General features: G+C 31.6%; 6 protein-coding genes and 1 long non-coding RNA gene across 14 annotated transcripts; 3 read left to right on the top strand and 4 right to left on the bottom strand.

Moving 5' to 3' along the window:
* Positions 1 to 8: 8 nt before the first annotated feature.
* LOC132912216 (WD repeat-containing protein on Y chromosome) lies at positions 9 to 5,208 on the bottom strand. Of its 5 annotated transcripts, XM_060969476.1 has the most exons (19): positions 5,109 to 5,208; positions 4,942 to 5,035; positions 4,636 to 4,740; positions 4,384 to 4,575; positions 4,180 to 4,291; positions 3,975 to 4,111; positions 3,704 to 3,898; positions 3,213 to 3,420; positions 2,922 to 3,127; positions 2,585 to 2,785; positions 2,259 to 2,503; positions 1,881 to 2,138; positions 1,688 to 1,774; positions 1,357 to 1,619; positions 955 to 1,195; positions 594 to 768; positions 321 to 506; positions 148 to 239; positions 9 to 55 (listed from the first exon to the last, which is right to left on the bottom strand). In XM_060969476.1, exons 1-19 carry the CDS (start codon positions 5,135 to 5,137, stop codon positions 31 to 33), a joined length of 3,051 nt encoding a protein of 1,016 aa, XP_060825459.1. In that variant the 5' UTR covers positions 5,138 to 5,208; the 3' UTR covers positions 9 to 30. The 5 variants fall into 5 exon arrangements, with proteins under 5 accessions (XP_060825459.1, XP_060825441.1, XP_060825477.1 ...); XM_060969458.1 differs by having other exon boundaries at positions 148 to 506; XM_060969485.1 differs by lacking the exon at positions 9 to 55 and having other exon boundaries at positions 74 to 239.
* Positions 5,209 to 5,424: 216 nt separating this feature from the next.
* LOC132912342 (tetratricopeptide repeat protein 8) lies at positions 5,425 to 7,989 on the top strand. Of its 2 annotated transcripts, none has more exons than XM_060969744.1 (8): positions 5,425 to 5,861; positions 5,940 to 6,132; positions 6,220 to 6,352; positions 6,429 to 6,573; positions 6,669 to 7,093; positions 7,164 to 7,335; positions 7,456 to 7,662; positions 7,746 to 7,989. In XM_060969744.1, exons 1-8 carry the CDS (start codon positions 5,763 to 5,765, stop codon positions 7,860 to 7,862), a joined length of 1,491 nt encoding a protein of 496 aa, XP_060825727.1. In that variant the 5' UTR covers positions 5,425 to 5,762; the 3' UTR covers positions 7,863 to 7,989. The 2 variants fall into 2 exon arrangements, with proteins under 2 accessions (XP_060825727.1, XP_060825734.1); XM_060969751.1 differs by having other exon boundaries at positions 5,813 to 5,861; positions 5,916 to 6,132.
* Positions 7,990 to 8,224: 235 nt separating this feature from the next.
* LOC132912461 (protein YIPF6) lies at positions 8,225 to 10,114 on the bottom strand. The gene is made up of 7 exons (XM_060969898.1): positions 9,973 to 10,114; positions 9,661 to 9,789; positions 9,491 to 9,569; positions 9,369 to 9,411; positions 9,146 to 9,277; positions 8,735 to 8,892; positions 8,225 to 8,637 (listed from the first exon to the last, which is right to left on the bottom strand). Exons 1-7 carry the CDS (start codon positions 10,015 to 10,017, stop codon positions 8,522 to 8,524), a joined length of 702 nt encoding a protein of 233 aa, XP_060825881.1. The 5' UTR covers positions 10,018 to 10,114; the 3' UTR covers positions 8,225 to 8,521.
* A 439-nt stretch (positions 10,115 to 10,553) lies between these two features.
* On the top strand, positions 10,554 to 11,810 carry LOC132912454 (coiled-coil domain-containing protein 134-like). The gene is made up of 3 exons (XM_060969885.1): positions 10,554 to 10,701; positions 10,927 to 11,136; positions 11,238 to 11,810. The coding sequence occupies exons 1-3, from the start codon at positions 10,554 to 10,556 to the stop codon at positions 11,582 to 11,584; spliced, it is 705 nt and encodes a 234-aa protein (XP_060825868.1). The 3' UTR covers positions 11,585 to 11,810.
* Positions 11,811 to 11,914: 104 nt separating this feature from the next.
* LOC132912324 (chitin deacetylase 1) lies at positions 11,915 to 17,916 on the top strand. 2 transcript variants are annotated; one of them, XM_060969743.1, is made up of 9 exons: positions 11,915 to 12,368; positions 15,562 to 15,686; positions 15,787 to 15,898; positions 15,981 to 16,108; positions 16,186 to 16,391; positions 16,542 to 16,837; positions 16,923 to 17,169; positions 17,259 to 17,450; positions 17,549 to 17,916. In XM_060969743.1, the coding sequence occupies exons 1-9, from the start codon at positions 12,311 to 12,313 to the stop codon at positions 17,649 to 17,651; spliced, it is 1,467 nt and encodes a 488-aa protein (XP_060825726.1). In that variant the 5' UTR covers positions 11,915 to 12,310; the 3' UTR covers positions 17,652 to 17,916. The 2 variants fall into 2 exon arrangements, with proteins under 2 accessions (XP_060825726.1, XP_060825720.1); XM_060969737.1 differs by lacking the exon at positions 11,915 to 12,368 and having other exon boundaries at positions 15,231 to 15,686.
* On the bottom strand, positions 16,114 to 19,669 carry LOC132912478 (NADH dehydrogenase [ubiquinone] 1 subunit C2). 2 transcript variants are annotated; one of them, XM_060969920.1, is made up of 3 exons: positions 19,228 to 19,669; positions 18,601 to 18,744; positions 16,114 to 16,458 (listed from the first exon to the last, which is right to left on the bottom strand). In XM_060969920.1, the coding sequence occupies exons 1-3, from the start codon at positions 19,400 to 19,402 to the stop codon at positions 16,385 to 16,387; spliced, it is 393 nt and encodes a 130-aa protein (XP_060825903.1). In that variant the 5' UTR covers positions 19,403 to 19,669; the 3' UTR covers positions 16,114 to 16,384. The 2 variants fall into 2 exon arrangements, with proteins under 2 accessions (XP_060825903.1, XP_060825913.1); XM_060969930.1 differs by lacking the exon at positions 16,114 to 16,458 and adding an exon at positions 18,353 to 18,486 and having other exon boundaries at positions 19,228 to 19,668.
* LOC132912509 (uncharacterized) lies at positions 16,909 to 17,265 on the bottom strand. Its single transcript, XR_009659220.1, has 2 exons — positions 17,108 to 17,265; positions 16,909 to 17,018 (listed from the first exon to the last, which is right to left on the bottom strand). It is a non-coding gene; the product is annotated as an uncharacterized LOC132912509 (long non-coding RNA).
* Positions 19,670 to 21,367: the final 1,698 nt, after the last annotated feature.

Here is a 21,367-nt window from a genome sequence, read left to right as displayed (position 1 = left end):
TATTTCAAAATATTTGCCGATGCAGTGATTTTATAATTGCGAATGCGTTCTTTTACTAGAAGATTATAACAAGTAATGTTAGTAATATATATTTAATTTTATATAGATTATTATCAATAGCGAATAATAATAATTAAGCCAAATTACGTTAATTCTTTTTGTTCGTGTAGAAGTGCTGGTAATTTTGGTGTCTGTATGATTTCCAAAGGTCTTAATTTCAAATGTGTGTATATAGGTATCTGTAACGTTATTCTCATTGAGTTATGTGTATTGCTTAACATATTTCGATGAACTGCTGTTGCGATAAACAACATATTTACATATGGTAAAGAGGTGTCTAAAATTGGGTAATCCGCAAAGATCATTAAGACTGATTTATCCATCACAGCAATAGTAAGTCTTCTTCCATCGATCATAGTGTGTTCGGGTCTCGAAATTTCTTTCAAAGCTTTTAATTCGTCACTTTTAAAATCTGATTCTACTTGTCTCGCGCCTCCTTCAAGAATCTTTCCATGTTTGCATAACAGTGCAACTTAATAATCAAACTTTCTTTCCAATCTGATAAATAATTTGTTACATGAGAAATTAATTACTTGTAGCGTAGTAGAACTAGCGACTCTTTTAATATCTGCTGGATGTTTGTAATCTTTAAAATATTGGTACGTTGGGATCGTTGGTAAAATTGGTAACCAAGGCTTGAAAGTTCCGAAGGTTGAAATATAACGGCCACCGAGTGTCCATAAGCGTACAGAATGGTCTGTACTACCACTTAAAATCAACAGAAAGAACAGCATAGATTGTATGAAATGTATTGGAAAAATAATTGTTTCAGAGAAAATGATTAAAAAGTGAATATTTAAATTCAAAAGTAATTAATAGCCATTACATTAGATGTACATATAAAATTAAGTTAAAAGTTCATAAAATAATAAGCACTAGATTAACATTCATTACCTAATGACAATACGTGCATCTGGGATTATCTGGACGGACGTAATAGATTTTAAATGTCCACGGACAGATGAAAGTAGAAGTGGCAAAGGTTGATCCTTTACAGCTCTCTTTGCCCTACCAATAACTTTCTTTCTCCATAGAAATGGAAATTCCAACCGTAAAACGGGCATAGATATCTTAGGAGGATTTGGCAACAAATAATTCGCGAGATACCAAACTTTAATGTATCCAGCATTGTGTCCTAAATTTTTTTAAACGGACTTACTCCCCAATCATATTTTCTGGCTTTATCTTTCCTTTCGTATTAAATATTTTGTCGCAATGAAGTATCACGTTACATACAAAAAGTAATCTTATAGTAAATAAATAATGTCGTGGAAATTAAATGCATTCCTTTTTTACCTGTTACAAGAAAATGATTTTTAGGATCAGTTGCTAATGCTAATGCACAATCACGTATAGAATGAATAACCGAGAAAGCTTGTAGAAATCCACCGGCAGGATGATGAGTCCACACTTGTATATATCCTGAATCAAGAGAAACTAGCAACGTTCCAACATCGGGCCTAACCGGCCGAGCATTTAAAAATATCATAGCTCGAACAGCAACAATTCGTGTAATATTCAACGCGGATTCTTGATGCTTAGAAGCCGTAGGATATTGACTATAAACGTATATCACGATGATTCGGATATGTTTTAGAAAAAGTACAATTGCAATACCATGGAATACCTCTGTTTCGAGATGATTTCTTTCGTAACTTGTTCAGGTTTTTTTATTTTATACGTTACTTCATCTTTGTGGTATCTTATCCTAAATCTATATAACACTGATTAGTTAACATCGTTTATTACACCGCGTTATGAAGTCTAGAAGCGTAATTTTTATATTATTTTAACAATTCTCATATTGTTCTAGATCTTACCTTGACATTGGTTCGTTAACTTTATATTTTCGATACGGTTGACCGGTTTCTAATCTCCAAAGTATTATTTCTCCGTTAAAAGTTGCCGTGGCCAATACCTGAGGATACCACATGGCTGAACAAAGAATATCATCGGTGTGTATTGTTCCCCAATTCTTTTTATATACATATGCGTCAGAAGTTGCAAATTCTACGACTTGACGATTCCAACTACTACATAAGATTCGATTTTCCAGCCAAACTAAACTGGTTATTTCACTGTACATAATCAAACGGATTTATAGGAAATATATTTGCGAATATTATCAATAGAATATTAAAAATGTTGTTTTTAATATTGATATGTAATAGAAGATAACAAAATAGGTAAATACGTACCACTGAGTTTCAAGAGCCATGTTCCGCAAACAAGTACCGGTATTAAAATTCCAAACTTTCAATGTACCATCACGAGCGCCTGTTACTAGCAATTGCTCAGATTCATCGAAACAAGCAGCAGTAATTTCAATGTCATGAAATTGACCATATATGAATCTACTGTGTGCATGCGTTACTAAGAATAAACGATTTCCAAGCCATGGATCCCAAATTATTATACAAGAATCTAATCCAGTCGTAACTACCTAAGTTTTTAAACGATTTCGTAAAATATTTTAATTTCTGTAGACGTAGAGAATGAAAATTATACAAATCGTATAAATTACCACTTTGTAGAGATGGTTATATAAAACGCTGCTGATAGATTTTGTATGTGTAAAACCATCAGATATTTCTTTGTTGACCTGGGGATCGCAAAGAATCACTGCGATCATTGAGCTAGCAATGATCATTTTACGATTCAATGTATTGTACACCACTGTCATCGATGTATGTTCACCCAATTCGCTGGGAAGACCATTGTATGTCTGTGTAAAATAACTTGACTTAAATTCTAATTATACATAGATTTTATATTGTTATTTAATTAATGCTCTTTTATTTCTTTAGGCGAAATATTAATCGAGAAAAGTATCTTCCGATGAAATATCTTATTATTAAAACCTGAATACAAGATTGGGTTAATACATCCCACACTTTGATACATCTGTCTTTCGAAAGAGAGTACACCCGTTTACCAGCATCTTGTACAACTAAGGCACAAATAGGTGCACGATGACCTTGGAAAGTACTATTTGCTCTTCTGGTCACGAAAGGATTCCAAACCCGAACTATGCAATCTGGTCCACCGGTTATTAATAACTGACCCTCTAAGTGGATATATTTTTAAAAAGTACCATGTACTTACAACATACATATATGTCGATAAGCGAGGGGAAGTTTATGCTAAAATACCTTCGCTAAAGGTGAAGCAAGATATTCCCATGTTAACTTTGAATTTGTATTGGATCCTTGCTCCTGTGAGATCACTAAATAACAAAGAACAATTACAACATCTACTGCTGGACATGAAAGCTCTTAAACTTCCATAATAGGCTACTTGTTTCACCCAATCTGTATGTACATTCTTAAATTCTACAATTTTCAATCCTTTCAGTTCACCCTATAATGCACGTTACAACGTATTAAAACATGTTTATGTAGGAAGCACAAGTTTATATAGGATATTGCAGAACCGCTGATACATCGATCTGTCCTAGGATATCTTTAACGTGTATATCACGTATGAGAACTCGAAGATTAATTTGACCGAGAATTTCTTTCGAAATCCCGAAAATATTTGACGATATCGATTATCGAGCAGACTGTGATTTTTTTGTGACTTTTGGTTCGTACGCGTAATTAACATACGCGATGACACAAGTTTCTGAAGATAAATTATTTACCTTGAGAACAGATTCATAGCGAATAAATAAACTATCACGTTGAGGTTCTTGTTTAAACGGTCCTCTCTCTATCGGACTAAAAGACATGACTTTGACAGATCCACTCATATCTCCAAGTACGATATAAGAATCCTCTTTGATATTTTTACTGAAATAATAATCCATACAAATGACCGCATACTCCAAGCCTGATATCTAATCGTACAATCGTTTTAATAACGAAGAGTTCGTTTATAGAAAAACTACTGTTTATTTAGAAAATATAACTAACCATTATTCGAAGATCAAACTTCTTTGCTGCTGTATCATAAAATCTTAAATCGCACTCCGTAGAACTTGTGCATACTACTTGTATATCGGGCATTACTATCATGTCAGTTATTAAAGTGTGTTGAACTTTTAAACACGCTGCAGAGATAGAAATTTCGGAAACAAATGCATGTACGTAAAAGAATGTAGGATATAACGTTACTAACGATTTACAGATTGCGCGCTCCGTTCGTATTTTAAATCTAAAGACCAGTAATTTATGATTCCCTCTTTAGTCACAGTTAAATAAAACCCTCTATGAAAGCTTGTAGTTCTATCCTACGGATATACACATAAAAATTACAAGTAATAATATGTATATCATCGTCAAATAAACATATTTATTAAAAGATATACGATGTATCACGTACGGGCAAGACTTCAGGATAAAACATGATTTTGTGTATAGCGGTGCGGTGATGCGATTTCAAAAGTTGAGGAATATCAGTTATTGGAAGTCTCAATATTTGCCATTGTAACGTGGTATCTTTTCTCTGAAATTCTATTAATAAATACGAGATAAATTCATTCCAAGTAATATTCCCATCTCTCTTTAAGTTCATCTAAAATTAATAAATGGAAACATAGAAATTATATGTATGTACGTAAATCTACGTTGTTACCTTTTTAAACAGAATTTTGAATTCATTATGTGGCATTTGAATGTGCAATATATTTTCAAACGCATCATACAATTGGGTTACATCCATTTCTTCATTTGGCGAAGCCTATACGTTATATAACTGTTAATTTTTTAATTATATTCTGTTAATAAAAGAAAACAAGAATGATTATACTAATTATTCAACTACATGTTAGAGATATCAAATTTGGAAATATTATTCATATTATACTAGTTGTATATTAAACGTTGATTTGTTTTGCAATTTTTTAGACAATATTTAAGCTTTTTCTTAATTCGAAAGTACCAAAAATACTTCATGCAGTTGCATCAAGGATTCTTCCGTGCATTGTTCTTCTATACTTTTTGTTTTAAAGAACTCGTCGAAAGCTCGTTGGATGCTAAATAAGAGAGGCGAACACGTATAATACAACACGAAATTAATTTTACGAAGTATTTCCGATGCACACTAACCTCGTGTCATTATTATCAAAGTATTCCATCTTTATAATTATAGATATAATTTATAATATTAATTATAATTTCGATCACAAGTTACACATAATATGAATAAAAATAATATGAAAAAGCAAGTAAACACGTTTTCTTTGTCAAATTTTGACATGTACGAAACAAGCTAAATATATAAGATACTACTTTGTTATTCTTTGTATATAGTAAAACATTTTTGTATATAAAAGATATTTTTTGTATATCGAAATAATATTCCTTTTATTTCCATAAGTAACCCTTTTGTTAGTATGAATGAATAGAGTAAATGATATTATTTAAGCGTATCAGAATTGTTATTGCAAATGTACTTTATGATAATATAAAGTCAATCAACTAAATTGTGTTTTATAACATTTATCATCGATTCTACGCACTTTTACACAAAGTATAGAAGAAGTATATGCTGCTTTATTCCCTCATCTATACACGGGGTTATAAGCAGCATAATCAATATCTTCGTACATGTAAAATTCGTTTATTTCTATCGCATAACTAGATATTTAGATAGATTAAATACCGTAGTATGATTTGCTAAAATATATTACTCCTTTCTCTTAAACTTTAATACAAAATATTAAAAACGTTTTCTATTAAGCTATATTAATAGCTTAAATCATGGACTTATTTAAAGCTTTAAATTTATTCAGTCAAGGAAAATATGAAGATTGCGCAACAATATGTACAAATTTATTACAAAAGAATCCTCTTGATCAGGTATAAGTATGTTTAATGTACTTACATGTGAAACAACAATTTACATCTCTATAGAAACGTTTGTATTTTTCATTGTAGACTATATGGGTCTTAAAAATGCGTGCCTTAACATTACAAGTATACGTAGACGATATAGAAGGAGAAGAGGAAGGAATTGCTGAAAGTCTATTAGATAATTATACAATATCTTCTATGCCTAGACCAGGAACATCTTTAAAAACTCCTGGTACTTCTTCTGTGGGACAATGTCTGCGGCCCAAAACTCAATCAGGTTTGTCCTTGAGAGCCAAAAATAATTTAAAGTAGTAAAATAGAGATAAGTTGGAATTGCAACATAAAAATATGATATGTTTTGTAGGTAGACCACTTACTGGTGTTGTGCGACCAGCTACTCAATCTGCTATGTCTCAGTCGATTGAGCAAACTTTAAGGACACCCAGAACAGCTATGACAGCCAGACCAATTACTGCAATTTCTAGTCGCAGCGTTAGGTACGATTATCACTTACATTTTAATTAAAATTTTCGGTTGTTGTACATTCAAAATTAAAATAGATATGTTATATAGATTAGGCACAGCATCTATGTTAACAGAGCCGGGAGGACCTTTTATACAATTGTCACGATTAAATATTTCTAAATATGCTAGTCAACCAAGTATTGCAAAACCATTATTTGAGTATATATATTATCACGAACATGATGTTAGATATGTGAGTAAACATACATGTATCGATCAATACTTATTATCAATAAGAATTATTAGTGTTCGCTATAATTCTATTAACTGCTACAATGCTACATGTAGGCACTAGATTTAGCAGTGCAAGCAACTCAAATTTGTCATTATAAAGATTGGTGGTGGAAAGTACAACTTGGAAAATGTTATTACAGTCTAGGATTAATCAGAGACGCTGAACAACAATTTAAATCAGCGTTAAAAGATTCTAAAACTATAGAAGTGATCTTGAGATTAATCAGAGTTTATATTAGACTTGATCAACCATTAACAGCTTTAGATACATGTAAAAAAGGTCTTGAGTATTTTTCTAATGATGTTAATATTCTTACTGAAATGGGACGTATATTCGACGGTCTGAATAATATGAGTATGTCATTAAAATACTATAAATTAATTGCTCAGGAAGATGCTTCTCATACAGAAGCAATAGCAAGTATCGGAATACATCATTTTTATAATGATCAACCGGAATTAGCTTTACGATATTATAGGTAAATACAGTTGTAGATGTAATAAATAGAAACAATTAAAAATATAATTGCGACGTTCTTTTCCGTGTAGACGATTGTTACAAATGGGAGTATATAATGCTGAATTATTTAATAATCTTGGATTATGTTGTTTTTATGCTCAGCAATACGATCATGTCATATCTTGTTTTGAAAGAGCAATTAGTCTTTCTACTGACGAAAATATGGCAGACATATGGTATAACATTTCACACATTGCTCTTGTACGTATATAATTTCTTATAACGTGCAATTTTTTGGATAACAGTTGAAATTATCTCTTTGATAAATGTTTGATTTTATTTATAGAGTTTAGTATTTAGTACCAATTATTTCAATTTTAGACTGTGGGTGACATAACAATGGCGGAAGAATGTTTAAAATTAGCTATTGTCAGCGACAATAGACACGCTTTAGCATACAATAATTTTGGAGTCATACAAATACGAAATGGAAACATTACAGCGGCAAGAACATATTTTCATGCTGCTGCCAACATTGCCAACTTTATTTATGAGCCTCATTTTAATAGTGCTTATTTAGCTTACAAGGTACTATCTACCATTGTATATTATATTATATTGAGTTTCTATATATATATATATATGCTACTATTATTTTAAAAATTTCGTAGGTTGGAGATCTTCAAACAAGTTACATTGCTATACAAAAGTCGTTAAGTGTATATCCTAATCATTCTGATAGCAGAACTCTTCTAAACAAATTAGAGAGGTATTTCTCGCACGTGTGAATAGAAAAATATACAGTTTATTTATATCACGTAAAATGTATTATTTTATTAATGTTTGATTCTAGTCTTACAACTAATATTACCTATCTAATATATATATGTAAAAAATACAAATCATATAGTATGATACTGTGTTTCATTTCCATGATACTTTAAAATAACTAAAAAGTAAATAGATATTTTAATAGGAATGTTCGTTTGTGATAGAAGGTGTTGACAATGATTATATTTTTTCAAACTGTACATTATAGACACTGAACGATAATTTTGAGTATCAAAGGAATGAAGTAAACATCTTTTTTTTGCATCCTGTTACCTATTTTTGTTTATCGAGTTTATGTATAAATATATAACAATCTGCGAATAATTTACTTAAGTATTAATCATTATTTTATGCTTACATTAATGTTATATACGTACGTATAATTATAATTGACATACAAAGTTCTGATTCTCTAAACTGTATAATAATAAATAACATACGCATCTACAGTAATAAGTTTTATCTACAACTCTTGACACGTGACATATGCTTAAATTTAGCGAATTTCAAAGTACACTGTAAGCAATATTTGCTCGATTTTTTAATTCTGTCTTCTCTTGTGCTCAAATATAGGACAATGTACAGTCTTCTTATCATCATCATCTTACGATCTACTTTATGTAGTATGAGATATAACCAACCAGGAAATTACGAAATAGAATAAAAATATTGGATACACGGCTAAAGCTTTCTTTCCTATTGGTTGACTGTCGCCAAGAAATGCCATGGATGCTAAAATGTATACAAATCATATTTACAAGAATGTATCAATGTAAGAATTTGATATGCAAGCGTCCATCGATATAAAACTCTATAAAATTATACTAACCATATGTTGCCCATATGAATCCAATCATGGTAATTACGAATCTTAGACTAAATAAGAAAGTAGTCTGTTCTGCCATTAATATGATTCTACATAAAATTAGAGCAATGGCAGTTGGCAACAAGCAATATCCTAAGACACAAATGCTTTGGAAAAAAGATCTATAACAAACATATTAATATATCTTTTAGCAAATAAAATGCATACTTCATATATCATTCATTCTTCTATTATAACAGCATATTATATTTATAAAACAAATTTTTTCAAATAAAATAACTATGTTTTATAATAAAGAATTACAAATCTCTTAATGATCTACAAATTCACGCGCATAAAAGTCATGCAGTATACTATCATAATTGTTAGTATTACAACAAATACTAAATTTCTCTACGCAGTGTAATTACTTACATGTTACCACCTAATAATTTGGAGTTCAATGTAACAACCATAGATCCAATCCATACGATTACAAAAACCTCTGCAAACTCTGGTCCCCCGTCATTAAAATTATTTGCTGTATCAGAAGAACCTTGTAATATCCTAAAACAACAACAGTTGGTCGTAAATGTACTATGGTTTATAATCATAATTAGAACAGTATGCGGAATATTATAAAAAATATTAAACTTACATTGCCATGAATGTACATAATACTAGTGGTCCCCAAAGATCCCCTAGAATTAAAAATTAAAAATAAGACACTACTATATATAATTTATGATTTATAATATTAAGATTCTTCTATTAACATACATTCCTTTAATAGGGATTTCTTCTCCTTGGGATATAAAACATGATAAAATTTCCTGCCCACTGCTCTGACATCCCTGAGCTATAATGTAATATAATATAATAAATATAATATAATGTAACAGACTATAATTTTCTTATATATATACATACAAAATATTTTGCAAGCTTACAATTGTATCCCTGATTGGTTCATCCAAAGTATTAAATTCAGGTTCTCCAAGATTTGATTTTTGTTTGCTTCCTACTGTCAGCTCACCTTCGATATTCTGAGGGTCAGCATATTCCATCGTAACTTTAAACTTCAAATTAAAATTTGATATTAATATCATTATATTATATTTGTCATTGAAATGTTTACATATTATTATCAATACTTCTATTGAAAAATTTTAATTATATAAAGTACCATCACAAAAAATTAATGCGCTTAATGAAAAATAAAATGACATCTTTAACATTACATTTCCGACATAAATACTTACATCAAGTTTTGTATCATCTATCGCTGCCATATTTGTTGTCGACATTAGACCCGAAATTATGAAACCATTAAATATATTATTAAGATTTTAAATGGAAATATCTTCATATCATATCAAATCATCATGCCATATACATGTAACGTGAATTCAATCTTCCCTATCTAATGTTTTCTTAATGACTTAAATGTTGCCCTGTTGTACGTACAGAGAGATCTCCTAATACGATTTAGCACTTCTCGTGGATAGGGTCAACAAGAAAATCTAAAAAGACACATATACATCGTGATTTAAATTCCTCGCGTAAGCATAATACAAATGTAAATCTTTTGATCATTTGCGGAAAAGTCGACACTAATATTGATACATTCGATGTACGAAATTTAATAGATGGCAGCATTATTGGAATGTCGCGTTTGTAAACTTGCGGCTTCACATTGTCGATTGAATTTTGTCGAAGATCGTGTAGTTTTTTCTGGAAAAGCACAGGTATCATGGACATTTGACAACTATTTCTTACCTTGATACCTTGGTTATTATATCGATATATTATTTTATATGTCAAGCAGTTTTCGTTCGACAAAATGCCACGCATTCTCTTTTATGTCGCAATCGTGTCAGTGTTGACATGTACCGCGCATGCGCAGTATATTTCCATCGGTGTTGATCACCAAATCAGCGGGAAGCCGCAAAATAGTGATGCATCTCAAATCAAGATCTACGAAGAATTATGTATCCGCTCAAAATATAATTAGCCTTTATTTGGACATTTATTATATCATGTTTATGGCATTTTTATAATTGCAGTTGTATCCTTTTGATTCTACATACAATATGTCGTTTATTATAATATGTATTGCATATAAATTACATATTTAGAGATACTATGCTATAGATAATAATAAATCTTTATTTATTATTATATCGATTGAATCATCTTAACTGAAATATCATTAGTCAAAAAATCATTTGAACACCAACGCAAGGAACATGCTAAAGCCATTAAACGTCTTCAGAAAATAGATAACTACGAACGTTTGTATAAGATGATTTTAGTTATTGGTGAAAAGATGATCGATGCAATCGAGGTAAATAAAGCGTTAATCGCAAATGAAGATTTCAATCCAGATAATAGATTCTTGCCACAAAATATTACTATACAAACTGGTAATTGTTTTGTTATCGATATAATCTTCGATTTTATAAGAAAATAAGTTTTAACGTGATTAGAAACATCATATGGCCTTTTTTCTTTTTCTTTTTTTTAGCAATATCTACTGTCTTAGAAAACACGGCATTCTTTGGGGATATTCTTCTTCATTTTCCTCATTTTGTTCACCGTATACTTAAAGCGCAAGAAAAATGGAATCCGATCATAAATTGGTCCTTAAATTTTACGTATCATACCAAATATTTGTTAGATTCGGAAACCGTTGTTAAACTTCATTTAGCATCTCAAGAATTAAACGTTATAAAACGCGAACAGGGATATTCCAATCCTTATTGGCAGCCTACTGGAGCTCGAGAAGGAGACAACGGGAAGGTAAAGAAAAAGAAATCGGCTACAAAAGGAAAGCAGAGGAAGGGGCCACAAATGATCAAGGTTGAGTTTTGAATATAATTATATTTTTTACATAATACGCGTACACATGTATTCTTACGATAATAAAAAAAAAAAAAAAAAGAAAAAGTGTATTCTTGTATACCTTACAAATATTTAATAGATTTTCAATATTAGATAGTTTTAGTTGATGAAATAGTACGAGAAAAATACCTTTTTGTGTATATACGTATGTATTTTTGTACATTAAAATCTAATGGTTATTATTCTTAATGAATAATGGCCTTTATACCTCTGTTTCGCTTTTTAACACGAAGCAATGACAATCATATCCCGATTGAATTAACCGAATTAAAATATTAGAAAGATGGCTGGTTATCCAGTTCGAAATTATCCGAGGAGTGTCTAAAAATTGTCAAGAATCCAGACTTTCGGAAGACTTTACTCGAAACCACTATCAGCTTTAGTGCGAATAAAAGCGAAGATTTCTCGGACGATGGTGACGGTGCGGTGGTAGAAAGTGGTCAGCCAATGAGCTAAGAACGGTTCCTACCGTTCGGTTCCCGACTCCCGTAGTCCATGGCAGACACCATTGCTGGTGAACCTTGGCTAACAGTACCGTGACATTTCTTTCTTCCAGTGGTTTATCGACAACAAGTATGTCCGTGCAACACGAACCCACGATTTAAAGATTACCTTTAAACATTTACCTTCGGACGTAAGTGCTGTGTAAATTTAATCAAACTGTAACAAGAATTGGAAAAACGATTTTCGTGAAGGATGACGTCAAAAAGGAGTCGATTGCTGTTCTGTGTCGTCGTGTTCATCGTTGCCACAGGTAGGAAGACACAGCTGCTTGTTTCGAAGAGAGATCGGACGGGAGATCAAACCCGTTGGGCGATATAATACCTTCGGCTCTTCCTACTGTGATCTTTCATCGTAGCGAGGGATTTTGTAAAGATTTTGAGATTTGTCATTTACGACTCGTAGTAAAGATTGGATCGATCTTTTTGAATTACGATCGATTTTGTATGAAAGAAGTGGAGATAGTATAGGTAAAAAAAAAAAAAAAAAAAAAAAAAAAGAATGAAAAGAATTCTACTTTTATCGGACATTGAGATTATATTAAAACTTTGATTTTTATGTTTCTCTGTTTTTCATTTGGTAAATGAAAAATATCTTACGAATTAAAATTTCGATTATCTACGTGCATCCTTTAATTTGATCTGTAATCAAAAATATGGCAATAATTCGAGACTTTTATTATCTTGTCCATTTCTGATTTTATTAAATATTTTGTATGTAGAAGAAAAATTCAAACAATTGGTATAGCGGCTTAAATTTCTTAGAAAGGTAGATACAATGAAAGAACGACCTTCTCAGAACATTCTTTTGATAGTTTGCAATTCTTCGGCTTACTGAAGCAGCTTACTGAATGAAGATTGCAATTCTCTTTCTCTTTTCTTGATAATTATTTGACAACGATCGTTATGTAAAATAGCAATAATTAGGAAACTAAATGCATCGCGATTTGTCGTTATAAACTGACGTTCGTCGAACAATTCTCCTGTTAATCGAATTCAAGGATGTTCCTTGACCCATTACGTGAGACGGTATCTTGTTATTAATAAATTATACTTCTAATGCGACGCTTAAGATCAATAGATCGAATAAAATTACATATAAAGATATACGCTAACTGTAGATCCAACAACCGGTTATCGATAGATTATATTCTAATGGAAATTCCGCTGGCTTTTCAGAATTTTTTCGAATTTGTTAATACGTGTACAGCATAAACTACGATACCAAAGTTCGTCAGGGAGTCGTTGGGATACTGCATACATATTGATATATCATCATGTTAAATGCATCGATTTTTTTATTCATACCTGAAAAATTTACTAAAATTCTACGACCCATACGTATTAAAGATGATAAAAATTTCTAGTTAATATAGGATTTTCCCCCGAATAAATTCAAAAGAGTTTTCTCTCAAGAATTCGTGAAACGCGCATCCACCGTGCAAATTACGTTCTCCACGATAAGCAAGATTACCATGGAACGCTGAAAGTTCCTTGCATTGTCACGGTGCGTGTCGTAAATAAAGTTGACACAGATAAAATGGCAAGGAGTCAGAGGAAGCAAAGAACCAGCCGGCGTGCCAACACGAGAGAAGAGCCGTTAAATTAGGTTCCCGGTCGGTGGTTTCACTGCTGTTTACATAAGTTTCGACGTTTACGTATATGGTGTACCGTACGTTTGCGGCTGTGTATGCGTGCACCACGGCCGATGGAAATGTTGCACCTGAACGATTTACCACAACGTCATTGCCAGAGCAGTACCTTCACTTTCCACTTTGCTGCTAAACCGATCTTTTTTGGCATCCATGCATATGCGAGATTCGCTCCTATAACGAGCAACTCTGCCGATCGATAATTCTTCTACGTGTTTAATTCGTACGGACCAAGTTTGTGAAAAAAGATTTCAGTTTAATTCTTACTGTACTTGAAAGGTAACGCGTATATGGTTTGTCGAGACGGTAATTGATACATCTAACAATATACATGGTGAGGAACGAATTAGTCGTCGCAATATTTAAGCTGCTACTGATAGTTTAATAAAAAAAAAAAAAAAAAAAAAAAAAAATGTTCCAAACGAAAGTTCATTGGTAGTACGATCTCACGTATCGTATGATCGAAACTTACTACTATGAAATTGTTTTCAAAATTCTTTATATCGTAAACGAAACAACGCTTATTTCATTTTTACACCTATCGTAAGATCGTAGTGGAGTATCTTCCTGAAACACTACTTTCTCCTGACAGTCCATCTGTACAGGATTTCAACGTGGTCAAATCCGAATCTTCCTTCGTCGAATTAAATGCTCAACCAAACCATACGTAATTTCCTAGTTCGTTGGTTTGATTATGGCCGCATCTCTACTTTTTCTTTCACTTTAAATCTGTTTGACTACTTTCTGAATCCTATAATTCGCGTATGATTACTTTCGGAAACATTTTCTTTTAAAGATAGTAAAATTCCGTTAAATCGTATCCTTCTTCATCCTTCGACGCTTGGAATAAAAATGCATTCCGGTAATTACGGATTCTTAGCACGATTATTATCGAACATTATACATCTAATAACATCTAAAGTACGTTGCGCTGGTAAATGACAAAGTATCAAAAATCTGGACTCAAAGGGTTGTAGAGTGATTATCCAACATATAATAGAATGGGTAAAGAATTTTGATCGCAGCTTTGAAGTTATATTTATTCAAATAACAAAATTTGTTGTAATTAACTTTTTCTATTCGTATGGAGAATGCATTAGAGACGTAATAAAGAATTTGGTAATTATTTACAAACAATGTCACCTCATTTATTTCGATGATCTTTTAATATGTTGCAGAAATTAAATATTTCGAACAACGTCTGTTCCTTTTGTTTGTAATTTATAAGTTTGGGTTAGGCGTTATTTTATCCGGTCTGCTCGCCGTGGGGCGGCTAGCAACCAATATTTTAACGCGTACGCTGTCACGAACGTACAACTATGAGCAAAATTCAATGTAGTGGTACCGAGAGCTTATGAGAATATCTCGAAAATTAAAAGAGTCCGGCAATAATACGCAAGGGAAAAACATTTCTACAACATATTAAAAAATCATCGAAATCGATCAGGTGACAATACATGTGAATAATTATCAAGAACTTTTTTATAGAAAATAAAAAAATACATATATATTTTACCGCGTACAAGATGATTATCGCTCTGGGAATTTTAAGATTTGCAAAATACTGTTACCAACGTGTGGAAGTCAATGTTAGACATTGATCTTGCCACTGGTCCACGTAACACAATACGTATAACGCATGTGTCTACTATTTCCATTTTCATTTTCTTGAAAATATTATTCCGTCTGTTTTTCTTTTCTCCGATTTATCTTTTCCATTTTAACCTTTACACATATATTTCTGAAATCATTAGTTATTTTTACAAATATTTAAAAATACCTGTTTGTTTTGTAGGGCAGGGTTATGGGCAGAAAACTGCTAAAAAGGAGGAAGAGAGAAAAGATGAAGAATTCAAATGCCCTGAAGGTCAAGGCAATGGTAATTTTGCAGATCCAGCTACATGCAGAAGATTTTATCAGGTAAACACGCTGAAATTTAATAATATAACAATACATATGTCTTTTAATTGTGAAATGCGATACAAAGAAATTTCATGTTTATTTAATGTAATTTCAATAGTGCGTCGACGGCTATCCGTATCTAAACAGGTGTCCGTCGGGGCTACATTTCGATGATATTAGTAAATTTTGCACTTTTAAAAATGAAGCACGTTGTGGACCTATTGCCACAAGTGAGTACTTTATTTTTAATATCCGTAAATTAAATTATTTCTCATTGGTTTCGTAGTAATGAAAACTTATTGTTAATACCAGCCCCACCGCCTGTCACCGAACCACCAATTGACTTAGCAGAAAAGTGTGATCCCGCAAACTGTCAACTACCTTATTGCTTTTGTTCAAGAGATGGTACGATAATTCCTGGTGGTCTTCACCCAGAAGAAGTATATACTCTTTATTTGTTACTATTTATTAAAATTACTTTCGACAATACCTTTCACATAGTTTCAATAAATTTCAGACACCACAAATGATAATAATGACATTCGATGGAGCAATAAATCACAATAACTTTGATCATTATCAAAAAATATTTGCCACTAATCGATTAAATCCAAACAACTGTCCTTTGAAAGGAACATTCTTTATCTCTCATGAATATTGTAATTATAATATGGTACAAAGTTTAGCGCACGATGGACATGAAATTGCTACCGAGACTATATCGTGAGTACTTCTAATCTTCTCACTTTAAAGACCACTCTTATATAATCCAATTTTTCCTTACTTTTTCCTTGAAGAATTTGAAAAGTGAATTAATACTCATATGTATATATATACATATATGATATAATTTGAATGATATAATTTGTTTAGACTACAAAAGGGATTAGAAGATAAAGGATATGAGGAGTGGGTTGGAGAAATGATAGGAATGCGAGAGATACTTAAGCATTTTAGTAATATTTCAATAAGTGAAATTGTAGGCATGAGAGCTCCATATTTAAAACCAGGTCGAAATACTCAGTACAAAGTATTGGAAGATTTTGGATACATATATGATAGTAGTATTGGAATTTCTCCATTAAAAGTACCAATTTGGCCGTATACTCTCGATTATAAAATTCCACATGAATGTAAAGCAGGCACGTGTCCTACTAAATCGTTTCAAGGTAATAAAGTAACTTTATACGTGTTATCACATATGATACAAGGCATGAGCTGTGAAAGAAGGAAAGGTATCTTGCTTATTTTTAGGAGTATGGGAGTTACCATTGAATGCGCATTATGTTGAAAGCTACGAAGGAGGACATTGTCCATACTTGGATCAATGTGTGCTTCACAATCATGATCCTGAAGAAGTTTTTGAGTGGTTGCAAGAAGATTTTAATCGTTATTACGAACAAAATAGAGCACCATACATGATGCCATTTCATACTAACTGGTTCCAAATAAAGGAACTCGAACGCGGACTGTCAAAGTTCCTTGATTGGGCAGTAACACTGTAAGCAGAAAATAGCCTATACGTCATGTAATTTTTTATATCTCGTATTAGAAAATTTTTATAAATTATTGAAATAATTATATTTACAGATCCGATGTGTACTTTGTAACAGCTACTCAAGCGCTTACATGGATGACTGATCCAAAGCCAATAAAATCTCTGAATAATTTTGAAGGATGGTCGTGTAAAAAGAAAGAAAATCTTCCTGGACCGCCATGTAACAATCCAAACAAATGTGCTTTGGATTTCAAACCTACAGAATCAAATTTTACTACAACAAGGTAAATGTCTATATAGCTAAATAGATAAATAACGTGTACATATAATCAAGATGTATCTGATACTTTGAAACTTAAAATAATAACAAATATATTTATAGGTATTTAGAAACATGCAGGGAATGTCCTAATAAATATCCCTGGTTGGGAGATTCAAAAGGAACTGGACTGTACAATGATAATTATAATCCTGAAAAGAAATAGAAATGTTCAAAATCTAGAATGATAATTAGAAAGAATTTAATTAATTCTCTTTTGTTGTTGTTTATATAGATAACATTTATAATAAATGTAAAATTTTTCTACTTGGAAGCAGTTCAAGGCAATATACAATATACATATATAAAAATGAAAAATATATTAAAGAGGAAATGGCAAATAAACAATATAAGTTCTCAAAAAATTTACAAATATTAATAATAACAAAATGTACTTATACAATAAAATATACTTTTATCAGAACTACAAATTGAAATGTTTCCGAACTACAAAGCCATTTTATCGACTTTAATTAAATTTTTATACAGTATGTAACTTATTCCTGTTTTCACATGTTTGTTTCTATTATACACACTGCATGTAATACATGTGTGCATTTCATTTTTTTTACTCTAGTTAACTTTAAGGAATACTTTATCAGATATTGAATTTGTTTTAACAATCATTTTCATTCGACGCAAAAAGCTGTGGACGTTTTTTAACAGTTTCTAGGGGATTAGTAAAGATATTTATTTGTCTTTCGTCTATTATCATTTAAAAGGCTCTGGAAAATCATAAAGACTGTAGAAAAAGTTTGTTCATTACTTTTTATAGTTTTGGAGCAAACATTTAAGCTGTAACGCTTTATTTACTAAATCTTATACGTCTAAAAATAGAAGCAAAGGTATAAAAGAAATAAAGGTAAATATAGTATGCAATAAGTCATGTATTTTATTGTTTATTCGTTATTAATAAAGAACCTACTCTAACTCTGACTGAAATGCAATCTTTTAACGCTTTGGGTACCATTCTTGGAAAATATCTCCATATTTTTTAACCTCTGAAATATTAACAATACATTTCTATCAATGATAATCTTTAGAAATAAAGATTTTCTAAAAAAAAAAAAAAAAAAAAAAAAAAAAAAAGAAAAGATATTTATAATGCTTTATACCTGGCTCAGGAAACCGTTCTGGATGACGCCTTATATAATCTCTCATCATCTCGTCCCTTCTTGCAAATCTTATATCAGATGCCCAATGACAACCATAACCAAAGAAAGCACCAGTTATGGACAACAATAACATGTATGGCTTATCTACAAATTGAATACACTTAATAATATGATTGATAATAATATGACACCTGCATTAATATTAGATGTGCGATACAAAGGAAAGAAATTAGATTTTTCCTATGAAATGATAACAAAATTAATTCATTACTATAGTATATTAAAAATTAGTATGTATGGAGTAAAAATAATGAATTCAAGATCATATATAAATAAGTTACATTACAATTACTTGACTCGAAAGTTAAGCATTATATATTGTAATAGTAATTTGCTTTAGTTTATAAAAGGGAAATCACATAGCGGGAGACCAAAATGCATTTCGTTCAAACGTGTTTCTAGTGTGACCTTATTTTTGTCATCAGAACAAATGAAAGTATACATAATAATGTTAACATAATAATGTGTAATGGTAACATATTTAGTATCTCTCTGAAATAAACTAATAATGAATTATAGTTATTACGAGGTTAATTATGTTAAAAATAATTTGTTTTATCAACCTACTGGCTGTTAGGGGTAGTTTTGACATATAATTTTTTGTTACTACTGCAAGAGTGAACGCAGCCGAAGAAATGGGTACTAAATAAAATCTAAAAATATGATTAGATCGATCCAGAGCTGTAGGCTCAAGAAGATCAAGTGCCCACTGAGCAGGAAACTTTTCTTCTATCTCTCCCATTTATTCGTTTGTTGATACGTAATAGATATCACAAATAATTATACAAAGTGTAATCACAAATGGGATTACTTGTACCACTGTTGATTAAAGTTTTATGTTGCACGTAACTCTATTATTTTCACTTATTTTTGCGCCTGCGTATCACGTAGTATGCTTTTACTCTATGACATTATCAGGATTTTGGGACACTGAGAACTGGAGGAACAGAGAGCACGCAATCTTATTCAATGCACAAATAGATGGCGGCTGGCAAACTATATAAAAAAATGGTACTATATAAACCAAATCAAAATTAAAAATATAAAGCAGATTACAAATCTATGAGTTATACTTTCATGGTTAAATATCATACATTGCTCTTTGCGTTTTTTTTCTTTTTTCTCTTCTTTTTGTTTTTTTTTTTTTTTTTCTTTTCTTTTGTACAAAGAATCTTCCGATAAAAGAATATCAAAAGATATAGGTTAAATTATTATCTAAATTTAAAGTAGTATCGGTAGGGAATACTTTAGTCATTTGTTCATGTTTTCTCGAAATATACCTGTAACACAAGTAGAGTTGAATAAGTAGGAATGTTGGTTGAATACAGGAAAGCGCAATACAAAGGATCATTAATTATTCGACATTACATGCTATAGAAGTGGTCCGTACTCGCCTGCAATTAGCCTGGGGACCTGATTATGAATTAAAGCGACCACACCGGTCCTCGAATCAAAATGTTAATTTATATATCGTTTACAGCATCATGCAGGTGGAAAATGGACCAAATTCGTGTCTCGTTTCCGGTTTGTTTAACTCGTTCTCTTCAGACAGATCATGTTTCGTTCATTATCCGATAGATGGAGTTCGCGTTCGTACCTATCTTCTTACGATGCAAGCAAAACCAACGTATTCATAGATAGGTAAGTGTTTGTTCTCGTCATATTCATGCAATTATATAACATTGTGAACAGTTTTACTATAGAGAAGGAGAGAGATGGCTGCTCCTTTAATATCTAAATTAGTCACGATATAAAGTATTTTACTTTATAATATATTAAACACATGTTATATATTACATATATTTTAAAAAGCTTTAAATTAAATTCGAGTGAAAAGGATTTTCAACTTATTTTATTCGATATAATTTGTACAATCTTTCACGTCTTTGAATTATGTGTCGTACCAATACATTTTATATCCCTTTATTTTATTTCTATACTTTTTGGTACTTTGAGAGAAAAAATTTGTCAACGAATAGAGATATAAAAGTACATATATATACGCATCAGGATGTCTACTTCAACTGGCGATATCTCGAGACGAGACGAAGCAGCTCTTCGAACAGCTCGAATAATGCGTAACTGATGTAATACGATATAATGGGACTACATGTATAATACGGTGGATGAAGGCGAGGCATTAGTATTTACGTATGGGTGTAACACTCGGAAACACTGGACTAGATCTTTCGCAGATCGTGTTTGTCTTATGGGCTCTTTTCTAGCCTTCTTCTTCGACATTATCAATTCTGCCTAACAGTTTGTCAATTAATTATTTACGTTCTATGTCAACGTTTATCGATTTTTATCGATCGATAGTATCGATTCTGAAGCGTTCTATTTCTTTTGTAAAACACAAAAGACACATAAAGTTAATTGACAATTTGTACTTTTGTCAGATATAAAATGATTCGATTCGATTCATCCGTTGCTACGCAAGGAATCGTCACGAACTCTGTGCCGGCTGTCGCGCGAGCAGATTGCAAACACCTGTCCACCAGAAAATATTCACCGTTGGATATTCACGACGAAGCTGCCACGGCAGAAGGTTTGTCAGCTGCTACCGCAGCTGAGGTAAGCGATCGTCTTTGCTCGAAATACTCGAGACCCGAGACGACGATATACAGATCAGCGAGTTTACTTTCGATCTTCTGCGTGGACCGTGCCCGTTTTCTCCTCAAATTTCTTCACCGATTGGCTTCACGAT

Source organism: Bombus pascuorum, chromosome 1, assembly GCF_905332965.1.
Source record: "Bombus pascuorum chromosome 1, iyBomPasc1.1, whole genome shotgun sequence".
Lineage (NCBI taxonomy): Eukaryota > Metazoa > Arthropoda > Insecta > Hymenoptera > Apidae > Bombus > Bombus pascuorum.
The sequence above is the reverse complement of the archived record's forward strand: the minus strand, read 5'-3'. Positions and strand labels throughout refer to the sequence as shown.